We start from the raw sequence: 13,893 nt of genomic DNA, 5'->3' as shown, positions 1-13,893 counted from the left end.
GCACGGGTTCCGGCGCTGTTGGAAGCTCAGTGTAAAGAGTGAAAGAAGGAAATAGAGATGTTAAAGAGCTACCCAGAGAGAGAGAGAGAGAGGGGGGGGGAAAAAACACAGGAGGACGTGACGCGCGGAGAGTGGTAGCGGGGGCTTCACAAACCGTTCGGTGAAGAACCCGCTTCAGAACGTTGCCCGGGAATAGAACGCCGTCCCGGCGAGCGCGCGGCCCGGGACTTGTTCCAGTTGTTTGAGCGACTACTGTGGAGGATCAGCATCACCGCCCAGTCTTAAACTGCGACATGTTTCTCTTTAAAAGGGTGAGGAGGCAGCTCCCTTTGATGTGACCTGGTACCAGGGGGGAAAAAAAAGAGTTTTGAGGCGCCACCAGACCGGTTGATTCGATCGCTGCCCTCCCTCCTCGGTGTTGGTGTTGCACGGCACGGCACGACCCGACCCAGCTCCTTCGTATTCTTCACTGCGCTGCACAGCGTCCGAGTTAGGCCTCGAGTTCTTTCCAGTGACTGTTGTCCTGGAAACCGAATCAGGGAAAACCTCTACTCGGGCTCGGCAGTGATGCCAGAGAGAAAGGATGCAATATGATTGAGGGTGAGAATCTTCTGCAGAATTAAAACCTATTGAGAAGGAAAGTGGCATTTAAAATTTAATGTAATTATATAATTTTAAAGATGGAATGAGGGTTTGGTTTCTATCTAGCTGCTCGGTAAAAATGTTTTAGTCGTCGCTATTTCATTCAGTATGTGGAATTTATCCCGATTTTAAGTGTTTCGCGTATACGTAATCAGTCAGAATCTATAGACATGCTGGATGTGATTAAGAGAGTAATGTGTTAAGAGATTTATTTTTCATTGTTGATAAATACAGTGTGCCAAACAAGCTGCTAGTACAGACACAAGATAAGTGACTAATTAATATCTGTCGTGTGGTTCAGTACCCTGATGCAGGTCTACATCACAGTCCCTTGTACTGAGTTACTTTATATGTCATTTCTTGCTAATAAGCTTGGATCTGTTCCACCTGTCACCACGAATAATAACAGTAATTAAACATTTTTTAATCCATCCACTTGAACTCTTGTTACTCAGCAAGGTAAGGAATGTCCTAAAAACAGAAAATGCTGAAAACACTCAGCAGGTCAGGATTATCTGTGGAGAGGGTGGCTCTGGAGAAGGAGCACGCGGTATCTGCCGATAAGCTTGAGGCCGGTGGGCACCACAGGGACTGGAGTGCATAGTTGACACTGGTAATAACATTATGGTTTAATTTGATGCGTTTCCTTTCTCTTTTGTATGATTTGGGTGTTTATTAGTTGTGCATTCCAAAAAGTGGGCACTTTTGTTAGATTTTTTTTAGTTGATGACACTGCTGGGGCAACCCAGTGTCCTTATGGATTCACTAAAAGAGACATCTGTGGAGAGGGTGGCCCTGGAGAAGGAGCACGCAGTGTACGCTTGAGGCCTTCCACGACCAGTGGGCATCACAGGGACTGGAGTGTGTATCACAGTATGTACAGCACAGGAGGAGGTAATTCGGCCCATCGTGCTTGTGCCGGCTCTTTGAAAGAGCTCTCCAATTAGTCCCATTCCCCTGCTCTTTCCCCATAGCCCTGTAAAATTTTTTTCCTTTAAGTATTTATCAAATTTCCTTTTGAAAGTTAGTATTGAATCTGCTTCTACTACCCTTCCAGGCAGTGCATTCCAGATCATTACAACTCGCTGTGTAAAAAAAAAAGTTTCCTCATTTCGCCTCTGGCTCTTTTGCCGATCACCTTAAATCTGTGTCCTCTGGTTACCAACCCTTCTGCCACTGGAAACAGTTTCTCCTTATTTACTGTATCAAAACCGTTCATGATTTTGAACACCTCTATCAAATCTCCTCTTAACCTTCTCTGCTCTAAGTAGAACCCCAGCTCTCCAGGTAACTGAAGTCCCTCATCCCTGGTACCGTGCGCTGGGCATGGGTGATAATATTCTTATTTAATTTTATAAGTTTCCTTTGTTTATGGTTTAGTTCTTTATTAGTTGTACCCCTCTAAAAAGGGTGCACTTTTGTTTGATGTCACTGGGGCAACTCAGTGTCTCCTTATTGTTTTATTAAGAAAAGGCAGCTGGAACGAGGAACAGAATTAACGTTTTAGGTCGGTCACCTTTCCTGAAACGTTAACTCTGTTTCTCTCTCCACAGGTGCTGCCTGACCTGCTGAGTGTTTCCAGCTTTTTCTGTTTTAATTTCAGATTTAGAGCATTCGCAGTATTTTGCTTTTGTTTAAGGCATATTCTCCTTGTTCAGGCTAATGGACTGGCGTTGGGTGGATAGAACGACTTAAAAGCACCTCCCCCCCCATCCACGAAGTAGAGCACCAGCCTGTTAAAATTAAAATTGCCTGCCAGTTAAAATCTTTTAAACAATTTCAGTTGGTAAAACAATCGGTGTAGTTCAATTCCTAACGGTTGCAGAAGGCTTCAAGTGAGCCAGTTGATACTGTGTGGTTGTATTCCATAGTCACCAGGGCAAGTACCAGAAACCAGAACATGAGTAAACAGCCATCAGACCTTCCCTGGTGATTAGAGCTTGTTGAACCTGTGCACAGTGGCTTTTTTTTTGTTTTCACCAAGCCTACGAGCAGATCCACCAGAAGGTACTCTGACCTGGGCACTGGGTGACCAAAGATAAGCGGTGTGGGGAGAATTGCAATCAAAAATTGAGATCCAGTAGTCCTTTCAGATGGTAGGGTAAGGAATGTCAATTTTGGCATGGGCATCAAGCATTCTCAGATCAGATACAGCATGAGACCGTTGCTAAGTAAAACTCTTTATAATCTTACTCAACAGTGTGCTTTAACTGCTTACATCGAAAGTGAACCAGTATGACATTTCCATTTCCCACACCAACTCTCTTTGTAAACTCAGTGGGAGCCAATGAGATTTCTAATGTTTATTTTACTCAGCACCTTAGTGGTAGGGAGAAGTTTTTAACTTTATCCATCTGGGATGGATTGCAAGATCTGATCTCAGGTGAATGGAACTCACCAGATTATTTTATTCCATAGTCTTAATATTTTAAAAATAATTTGTAATTTTTAATATTGGAGCCTTCATGAATGTGGCATTTCCTACAGTACTCCATATAAATTATTGATGTTGTCAATCACGAGTATTGCTGTTTTTCCTCTGAAAAAGTTCTCAATGAAACAAATAATGCATGGAATGTATTCTTACAATTAGAAAGGATGCTATTTCCATTACATTTAATTCTAGCAATATCTTATAAAAAATAATGTATAACATGAAGGCTACTCTCTTTATAATGTTCAGTTGGAAAACATATAATAGAGCCATATGTTAGTAAATATCTAGAATTATATTTAAATGATGAATAATTTGGAGGGTACTTTCTTAATAATGGTGAGTATAGAACTATGTTAATTAATGTCAGAGCTTGACATTAACATTTTTCAGCAGATAGTGTTCAAGCAAGTTCTGAATAAAGTTTTTCTGCCTCATTTACCCGCAACCTCAGTGTTCTACTTGTCCCTGAGCTGAGATTCAAACCCCATGTCTAATGCAGCAGCATGACTGCCTATTTCCACCTCAGAAATATCACTCATCGTCATCCCTACTTCACACCCACTGCCACTGAAAACCTGCATGCACATCTTCACTGCCATGGCAATTTCAACATTTTCCTAATCAGCTTCCTGAGCTCCACCCTCCTTAAACTCCAACTCTTCCAGAACTTTACCGCCTGCATCCCATCCTGCATAAAGTCCCACTTACCTATTCCCCAAGTCCTTGCCAAGCTCTTTTTGACTGAGTGTGGCACCAAGGAGCCCTAGTCAATGGGAATCGGGGGAAACTCCCCAGTGGCTGGAGTCATACCTGGCACAAAGGAAGATGGTAGTGGTTGTTGGAGGCCAATCATCTCAGCCCCAGGACATTGCTGCAGGAGTTCCTCAGGGCAGTGTCCTAGGCCCAACCATCTTCAGCTGCTTCATTAATGACCTTCCCTCTATCATAAGGTCAGAAATGGGGATGTTCGCTGATGATTGCATAGTGTTCAGCTCCATTCGCAATTCCTCAGATAATGAAGCAGTCCGTGCCCGCATGCAGTAAGACCTGGACAACATCCAGGCTTGGGCTAATAAGTGGCAAGTAACATTTGCGCCAGACAAGTGCCAGGCAATGACCATCTCCAACAAGAGAGAGTCTAACCACTTGCCCTTGACATTCAACAGCATTACCATCACCGTTTCCCCCACCATCAACATCCTGGGGGTCACCATTGACCAGAAACTTAACTGGACCAGCCATATAAATATTGTGGCTACAAAAGCAGGTCAGAGGCTGAGTATTCTGCAGTGAGTAACTCACCTCCTGACTCCCCAAAGCCTTTCCATCATCCATAAGGCACAAGTCAGGAGTGTGATGGATACTCTCCACTTGCCGGATGAGTGCAGCTCCAACAACACTCAAGAAGCTTGACACCATCCAGGACAAAGCAGCCCACTTGATTGGCACCCCATCCACCACCCTAACCATTCACTCCCTTCACCACCGGCGCACTGTGGCTGCAGTGTGTACCATCCACAGGATGCACTGCAGCAACTCGCCAAGCTTCTTCAACAGCACCTCCCAAACCCGTGACCTCGACCACCTAGAAGGACAAGGGCAGCAGGCACATGGGAGCAACACCGCCTGCACGTTCCCCTCCAAGTCACACACCATCCCGTCTTGGAAATATATCATCGTTGGGTCAAAATCCTGGAACTCCATTCCTGACAGCACTATGGGAGAACCTTCACCACACAGCGGTTCAAGAAGGCGACTCACCACCACCTTCTCACGGGCAATTACGGATGGGCAATAAATGCTGGCCTTGCCAGCGACGCCCACATCCCATGAACGAATAAAAAAAAAAGCTGTATTGGCTCCCAGTTCCTCAGCAAATTGACTTCAAAGTCCTCATTTACAAATCTTTCCTCAGCCTCGCTCCTCCCTACCTCTGCCCCTTCCTCTAGCCCTGAATCCGTGCTCATACTCTCTGCTCTTCCAATTCTGGTCTGCTATGCATTCCACCCCTCCCTGTGTTCGACCATTGTTGACAGACTTTCAACTTGCCCCCACACTCTGGAATTCTTTATTTTTCTTAAACCCTTCTGCCTTGCGAAATTTCTCTCCACCTTCAAACGCCTCCTAAAAACCTACATCTTCAATTATGCCTTTGACCACCTCCTGTAACACCCCTCCTAATCTTGTCTGACTGCCAACTGTGGTGCTTTGGGATGTTTTGTGGCATTAAAGGTTTTTACATAATATATATATATATATTGCTAATATTGAATTTTTAAATTTTCTCCAGTTAGATCAATGAGACTGTTAAGCATGGGACAAAAAGGCCATACAGATCATCAAACTCATTCCTTCCAAAACAATATTCAATCTTTTTTCTCATGGACTCTACCTCACCCATTTAATCTCCTGAGAAAACGCTCTTCATAGATACTCCCTGATGCCCAAAGGTAAACAAGCAGAATACCAGAATTCTCCCTTGCATATCCACCATTCAACCTTGGAGTGCTGCCTTCTGCAGGCAACGTTTTGCACCTTTCCCCGCTGAGGCACCTCGCTGCCGTTTATCATCTTGTTTTGCAGACAGCTGATTTAAAAGTTTAGTTTTCCTCAAACTGCAGGAGCTTGCAGAAATTGTAGGGTATATTTTCATCTTTGCTATTTTCAGTGAAAAGTATAAAATGGGGAACATTCCTTTATTTGTGTAATTTTCAGTAAAATCAGCCAGCAGAGGAAAGTACTAATTCTGCACCATAGAACAAATTACAGTGGCGTTAAATCACTTTTCCACATTATAACCATAACTTACAGAATAGTTGCAGCCTTCAACATCTTTGCTGTTCCAAGTGCTATTGTGCTGCTTGTGTGGTGTCTGTTTTCCTGTTGACTAACCATAAGCTTACATGTATTAACATCAATGTCACAAGAATGTGAAGGAACTGCAGAAATTGTTGATTTAGAAAATGTAAAATTAACAAAAAAGTGACTCAGGGCAGCCAACTAGGAAGCTACAAGGTAAGTTCCATTTTTCTTTTCCCAGCTATCAGAAGCTGTTCAATGGTTTTGTACATTTGCAACTGATTCTGCTTTGTAATGTATATTTAGTATCCAAAATGCAGACAAAATTAAATGTTACTTGACGGAACAATTCTGCATACTTTGAAAGGTCAAAAAGACTTTCCAGCTGATATTCCTCAGATCACATACCATTATTTTTCCAGGCATGTGAAGGATACTCTGGAATGAATAGAAAGGATATTGACCCATGCACACTATGTATAGCCAATTTTACTGTACAGTTTTGGAAGTTATTGTATTTGTGTGAAAAAATTATAACTATGGACAGCTCTTTAACTAACTATATAAATATGGTATATGTTGGCAAAGAGATGTTTGAAATGTGTTGCAAGTTGGAAGTAAGGTATTTAGAAAAGTAAATTAGGCATTAAATCATCGAACCAAAAGTGATTTCTCCTTTTTAAACAGATCTGTGGTCAATTCAGTTTTAACCCAAGCCTACTAATATGGAACAAATGAAAGTAGGGTGTTATTTATTATTCTAAAGTGAAACAGTTGACTTAAACACCAGAAAAAGCTATCGGGTTACACTGCAACAGGAACAGAATTTATTTTCTATAAGAAAATGGAGAGTGGACAGTATTCCATCACACTCCTGACTTGTGCCCTATAGGTGGTGGAAAGGCTTTGGGGAGTTAGAAGGTGAGTCACTCGCCACAGAATTCCCAGCCTCTGACCTGCACTTGTAGCCACAGTATTTATGTGGCTGGTCCAGTTATGTTTCTGATCAATGGTGACCCCCAGGATGTTGATGGTGGGGGATTCGGCGATCGTAGTGCCGTTGAATGTCAAGGGGAGGTGGTTAGACTCACTCTTGTTGGAGATGGTTATTGCCTTGCACTTATGTGGCACAAATGTTACTTGCCACTTATGAGCCCAAGCCTGGATGTTGCCAGGCCTTGCTGCATGCGGGCATGGACTGCTTCATTATCTGAGGGGTTGCGAATGGAACTGAACACTGTGCAATCATCAGCGAACATCCCCGCTTCTGACCTTATGATGGAGGGAAGGTCATTGATGAAGCAGCTGAAGATGGTTGGGCCTAGGACACTGACCTGAGGAACTCCTTCAGCGATGTCCTGGGGCTGAGGTGATTGGCCTCCAACAACTACTAGCATCTTCCTTTGTGTTAGGTATGACTCGAGCTATTGGAGAGTTTTCCCCTCGATTCCCATTGACTTCAATTTTACTAGGGCTCCTTGATGCCGCAGTCGGTCAAATGCTGCCTTGATGTCAAGCGTAGTCACTCTCACCCCACCTCTGGAATTCAGCTCTTTTGTCCATGTTTGGACCAAGGCTGTAATGAGGTCTGGAGCTGAGCGGTCCTGGTGGAACCCAAATCGAGCATCGCTTAGCAGGTTATTGATGAGTAAGTGTCACTTGATAGCACTGTCGACGACACCTTCCATCACTTTGCTGATGATTGAGAGTAGACTGATGGGGCGGTAATTGGCCGGATTGCATTTGTCCTGCTTTTTGTGGACAGGACATACCTGGGCAATTTTCCACTTTGTTGGGTAGATGCTAGTGTTGTAGCTGTACTGGAACAGCTTGGCTAGAGGCGTGGCTAGTTCTGGAGCACAAATCTTCAGCACTACAGCCAGGATGTTGTCGGAGCCCATAGCCTTTGCTGTATCCAGTGCACTCAGCCGTTTCTTGATATCACGTGGAGTGAATCGAATTGGCTTAAGACTGGCTTCTGTGATGATGAGGATCTCGGGAGGATGCTGAGATGGATCATCCACTCGGCACTTCTGGCTGCAGATGGTTGCAAACACTTCAGCCTTGCCTTTTGCACTCACGTGCTGAGCTCTGCCATCATTGAGGATGAGGATGTTTACAGAGCCTCCTCCTCCCGTTAGTTGTTTAATCGTCCACCACCGTTCACAACTGGATGTGGCAGGACTGCAGACCTTTGATCTGATCCGTTAGTTGTGGGATCGCTTAGCTCTGTCTATAGCTTGTTACTTCTGCTGTTTAGCATGCATTTAGTCCTGTGTTGTAGCTTCACCAGGTTGGCACCTCATTTTTAGGTACGCCTGGTGCTGCTCCTGGCATGCTCACCTACACTCCTCATTGTACCAGGGTTGATCCCCTGGCTTGTTGGTAATGGTAGAATGAGGGATGTGCTGGGCCATGAGGTTACAGATTGTGCTGGAATACAATTCTGCTGCTGGTGTTGACCCACAGAATCCCATGGATGCCCAGTTTTGAGCAGCTAGATCTATTCCGAATCTATCACATTTAGCAAGGTGGTAGTGCCACACAACACGATGGACAGTGTCCTCAATGTGAAGACGGGACTTTGTCTCCACAAGGACTATGTGGTGGTCACTCCTACCAATACTGTCATGGAGAGATGCATCTGCGACAGGTAGATTGGTGAGGACGAAGTCAAGTAGGCTTTTCCCTCGTGTTAGTTGTCTCACCACCTGCTGCAGGCCCAGTCTGGCAGTTATGACCTTCAGGACTCAGCCAGCTCAGTCAGTAGTGGTGCTACTGAGCCACTTTTCATGCTCAACATGGAGGAGGACTGATTCATCAGCTGAGAGAGGACGGTAGGTGTTAATCAGCAGGAGGTTTCCTTGCCCATGTTTGACCTGATGCCATGAGACTTCATGGGGTCCGGAGTCATTGTTGAGAACTCCCAGGGCCACTTCCTCCTGACTGTATACTACTGTGCCACCACCTCTGGTGGGTCTGTCCTGCAGCTGGGACAGGACATACCCAGGGATGATGATGGAAGAGTCTGGGACGTTGGCTGAAAGGTATGACCCTGTGAGTGTGGCTATGTCAAGCTGTTGCTTGATCAGTGTGTGGGACAGCTCTCCCAATTTGGCACAAGTCCCCAGATGTTAGTGAGGAGGACTTTGCAGGGTCGACTGGGCTTGGTTTGCCTTTGTCGTGTCCGGTGCCTAGTGGTCTGATGCCAGTGGTCGGTCTGGTTTAATTCTTATTATGACTTTTGTAGTGGGATTGTACAACTGAGTGGCTTGCTAGGCTATTTCAGAGGGCAGTTCAGAATCATCCACATTGCTGTCACATATAGGTTAGACCAGGTAAGGACGGCAGCTTTCCTTCCCTAAAGGGCATTAGTGAACCAGATGAGTTTTTACGACGATCCATAGTTTCATGGTCGCCATTACTGATACTAGCTTGTTATTCCAGATTTTTTATTTAATTAACTGAATTTAAATTCCCCATCTGCCGTGGCGGGATTTGAACTCGTATCTTCCAGATTATTAGTCCAGTAACATAACCGATATGCTATCGTTGCTAGCAGCAAGATGCTTGCAACTATTTTGGTGCTGACAATATTTTCTTCATGTTTTTCCACGCTTCCTTCCCCCTTTTTCGTCCTCCTCATTCCCATTTGTAATAATGTTTGACTATGGTACGTTTACAGTGAGGGCAGTCTCAGTGGGCCCTTTTAAAAGGAAATAAAACCGTTCCATTATTTGGGAGTTAATTACAACTTTGAACTTGTACCTTTTACTACAATAACTTGCATTGTGTGGTGCATTTAATGTAATAAAACATCCCAACCAGTGTTTCCTATGCACTACACAGATGAAAGCATAGCATAAACATACTGCCGTAAAATAATATTAATTTTAACTGCAAAACTGTATAAATATGCCAGGTAGGTTTTTCTTATGAACCATACATAAGAAAGTTACATTTTAATTAATGCAAGTTGTACAAATAATATTAACTGACCATTTTGTTTGTAACTTGTGAAAAACGTTGCAAAACCTCTTGGTTTAATTGTAATCTGTGAATGGCTTTCTGCCTAAGCTGAGTTTGATTCATCCCACCATACAAATCAAACCACATCCCCTCCATTTGGTTGTGTATCTTTTAAGTATGTCTCATGTTAAGTAGGAGTTTTTTTTCTGTCCTAAGGTAGCTAAAGAATGGCAGCTGAATCCCTCGGAAACCACAGCTGCCATCTTTTACAGCAGCTTCATGAACAGCGAATCCAAGGCTTTCTATGTGACTGCATGCTGGTGGTGAAGGGTGTCTGCTTTAAGGCCCATAAGAATGTGCTGGCTGCATTCAGCCAGTATTTTAGGTGGGTATGAAATATTTGTAATGTTTATTTTGAAATTCTCTACTGGAATTATATTCACTCTAAAAGCCATCTGTTTTATTTTTATATCAGCCAGCCTTTGCTGAATGCTCACAACTGACAAATGGAAGTGTTCACGTGTATATAATATATTAAAAGTCTTTCATGTAGCAAACACTTCCTCTATTGTCACACATGCTCCCTATGAAAAATTCCCCATCACACATTTCCAGATCGCACTCCTCCAGCTGACTGAGCAACACAATGGGAGATTTGTTCATTTCCATAAATAGATGGTGAAAAAATACATTTAATTTTAATGCATATGGCATGTTTCAAACAGTTTTCCTAATTAACTTTTATTTCATTATAATTCACATTACAATGTGTCAGAATCCACCTGAATTTGGCTGGATATACAGCTATCTGTAACTTTACTGTAGATGTGTACGAGCCTTTCTAATTTGGTGGGGGTTTTTGTTGTTGCAAGTTATGTTTAACGTACCACAAATTTTTCATATTGACTCCTTTCCACAGATTTTCTGTGTTTGAATAATCTAGAAGTTGTTAGTTATGTTTTGAATGTATCTTTTTGTGCTCTTTAAAGTCAAAATAAATTATGGATTTTAGATGATAGTGATCCATCAGCCAATAACACCAGTGGCAAATCTTCTCTAAAGACATCTAGGGAAGTGCTTTTTGCTAGACATGTGGTTTATCAGCCAGCTGGAGTTATTGGCTGACTGACCACATTTCTTGTTGAAAACTCTTCATGGAATGCCTTTAGCGCACTTTTAAATTATTGTGCAGCATAGTGTTTATGGAGTGAACTAAAAACATCAAATAGTCACTTTCACCATTACAGCAAATATTGTGACAATTTAAGATCTTATTTTTTTCAAGTAAATGACTTTAGGGCTTCATTTGTTTTTTTACTAAAGTCGTTAAAGTAGTAAAGTGCTGTCAATTATACTTTTCAACTGGAAGTCATTTTATTTTGTATCTGTTATGTTTCAGGACCTTATTTCAGAATTCTTCAGGTCAAAGCCGTGATGTCTTCCATTTGGACATTAAAAATGTTGGTGGCATTGGTCAGATTCTGGATTTTATGTATACTTCCCACCTTGATCTTAGCCATGAAAATGTCCAGGCAGTGTTGGACATTGCTCAGTGTTTACAGGTACCAAACGTGCTCAGTTTGTGTTATACTTTCCTTAAGGTTTCAGCAAATGTCACAGGTGGTACCGGAAACTTGACAGCCACTGGTGCCATTTCACTGCATGGGGCCTTGACAACCGATACAGAGGACATGTTAGAGAATAACGATGGCACTGAGATAAATCGCGACTGCTCATTTGGGATACAGAGTCATATTCATAAAGCACAGGAGCTGGGCCTTTTATATAGACCGCTCCCAGATATTTCCCAAGCTGAAATATCAGCCACTTTACAGAACCAAACACCTGGACTTCCGGACAGGAATTCTTCAGATTATCCAATGAGGCATAGTTCTCAACAGCCTTCTAAATTGTACAGTTGTTATGGAAAAGAAATGTTCAAACAAAATCTGTCGCCTTTTTTCAATAATAATCAAGGGGAACAAAGAAGAGCAGATCTCGATGATGGTTTAAGCGCGGCAGTAACCACTAAGGATGTATCTGTCCTTGAGCATTCAGAATGCAACACTGCTAGTCAGGAGCCCTCCTCGTCTGACATGGCCATGCATACAGAAGAAAGGTGGTCCTTTGGTCAGGGTGCAGGGAACATCGAACCTCAACCCATCAGGCAGTTGCCTCATGTGAAAAAGACAATCCCTCTGAAGAAGTATGATTACTTAAGGTCCCAGAAGCTGCTCGAGTCACCTTCTGTGCTACCTAAAGTGAATGAAGCAACCGAAGCAGAGAAAATGAATGAACTCGGTTCAAACAAGCAGCCCAAAGAGAATCTGAGTCAAGGCAATGGTACAGGGGAAAAAGATCAGGAACAAATGAAACTAATTGACTCGCCTTTGAGGGGGAGTGATGTGGTACAAGTTGACCATGCAGCTACTGGAGATTCAGAGGAAGTTCTTGACCAGTCTTTAAATAATTCAAATGTTCAATCCCAACTTTGTCAGTCACAGAAGCAATATTGTTGTGAACTGTGTGGGAAAACCTTTAAGCACCCAAGCAACCTAGAGCTACATAGACGCTCTCATACAGGTACAGTAAGTGTTGGAAACGCTCAATTTTTAATTTTATTTCTGTTTTGAAAATATGTAATTACAGTACATCATGGTGGGCTTTGTGTTGTACACATGAGAGTTAGTCAATCATTCAAAGCTGAAGAGCCAGAAAAAAAATTGGATCAGATGAAGAGTCCCTGTTGTCAAACCGCAGAGGTTTGAAAATTTATGTTCAAGAGTGCTGTCGTTGACTGTGCAAAAACTGCCTGCCCACAGTTGACACTGCAATCAAGATAATAGTTTTTTGAGTTAGGCAGCTCCAGAGCAGCCCTCGGGCTGGTTTGGACTCTCGACCCTGCTGTTTACAATAGAGCTGCTCTAGGATATTTTCCATAATTCATATTATCAGTGTAGCCTACCATGGGACAGACCCATGCTTGTATGAAAATTGATGCTTATAAAAAAAAAGTCTTAATTTAAAATACTTGCATAGCACAGCCTGGGTCTGGGTCTGGGTCTTCCACTCAAACTGCACAAAAATTATTTTTCTATTTTCCCCATCCAAGTTCCCCTAAATGTTCAGCTCTGCACTTTGACAATAATTTGAATTGAATTAATCAACATTTCCTTGGGAAGAAAGACTTGTATTTATATAGAACCTTATGTGGAAAAGTCTCAAAACACTTCCCACGAAGTGAATTACTTTAGTTGACTGTTATGGAAGTACAACTTTTTTCCATGACACTCGAAACAAAATTATTTTTTGCTGTTTACGTCTGACTCACCAGTTTGCTTGCTGATGGACCATGCTCCCCTATGCTCTCTGCTCAATGCTCCTCGCTTCTTGCTACTCCTTTCTCTATGCTGCTTGTTCATGCTCCGTTCTGTGCGTGCAACTGCGGTGGCTGCCCGATCAACAACAGACGTTGATGGATCACTCTAGCACTGGTTCAGCTAATGATGTAGGGAATACTGCACAACAGGGAATTTGAATACAGAGGAAAGGAGCTGCACTTTGGTGACATGAAGCCCATAAGTCACGAGTTGGCCACCCATGGTATACACTTCATAATGCACTGTTGATGGATGTTATATGTGGTACAATTTGATTGGTAATATGTAGTCTTGTATGGCTTGTGAACAACTTGGATAGCTTGCATCAATATTTATTACGTCTACTTAGGAGGGAAGGGAATTGTGAAGATACAGTTTTCTCCACCCCGGTCAAGTCCTTGTGATTTGCCTATAGTTCAGCGGATGCCATGTGTCTTGTGAGGAGTGTTAGTATGGTTGTATGTTGACAGCAAATGGCTGGGTCTACTGCCACCACTATGGTGGCAGTAGCACATTCTGGTATTGCCACCGAAAGGATGTGGGAGGAGAGTACTCACCCAACCCTTTGTCTGGAATGTGTAATTTGATCTAGTCTGCTGCAGAGTAATTCAAGTTCTCTGGAATTTGCAATTTGATCCAGTCATTGTCAGGCAGGCTACAGAGTTC

General features: G+C 42.9%; 1 protein-coding gene across 3 annotated transcripts in view; it reads left to right on the top strand.

The window, feature by feature from the left end:
- Positions 1–7: 7 nt before the first annotated feature.
- zbtb49 (zinc finger and BTB domain containing 49) overlaps positions 8–13,893 on the top strand; it is a 50,396-nt gene continuing 36,510 nt past the window's right edge. The window contains exons 1-3 of one of the 3 annotated variants that reach the window (XM_067991407.1): positions 8–311; positions 10,064–10,232; positions 11,247–12,430. In XM_067991407.1, coding sequence (XP_067847508.1) covers positions 10,075–10,232; positions 11,247–12,430 — 1,342 coding nt within the window. In that variant the 5' untranslated portion in view covers positions 8–311; positions 10,064–10,074. Of the gene's footprint in view, positions 601–10,063; positions 10,233–11,246; positions 12,431–13,893 lie in introns of all 3 variants that reach the window. The other 2 variants (XM_067991397.1, XM_067991387.1) reach the window with 2 other exon arrangements.

Source organism: Heptranchias perlo, chromosome 1 (assembly GCF_035084215.1).
Source record: "Heptranchias perlo isolate sHepPer1 chromosome 1, sHepPer1.hap1, whole genome shotgun sequence".
Classification (NCBI taxonomy): Eukaryota; Metazoa; Chordata; class Chondrichthyes; order Hexanchiformes; family Hexanchidae; genus Heptranchias; species Heptranchias perlo.
Note: the sequence above shows the minus strand (reverse complement) of the source record. Positions and strands in the feature narration are given on the sequence as shown.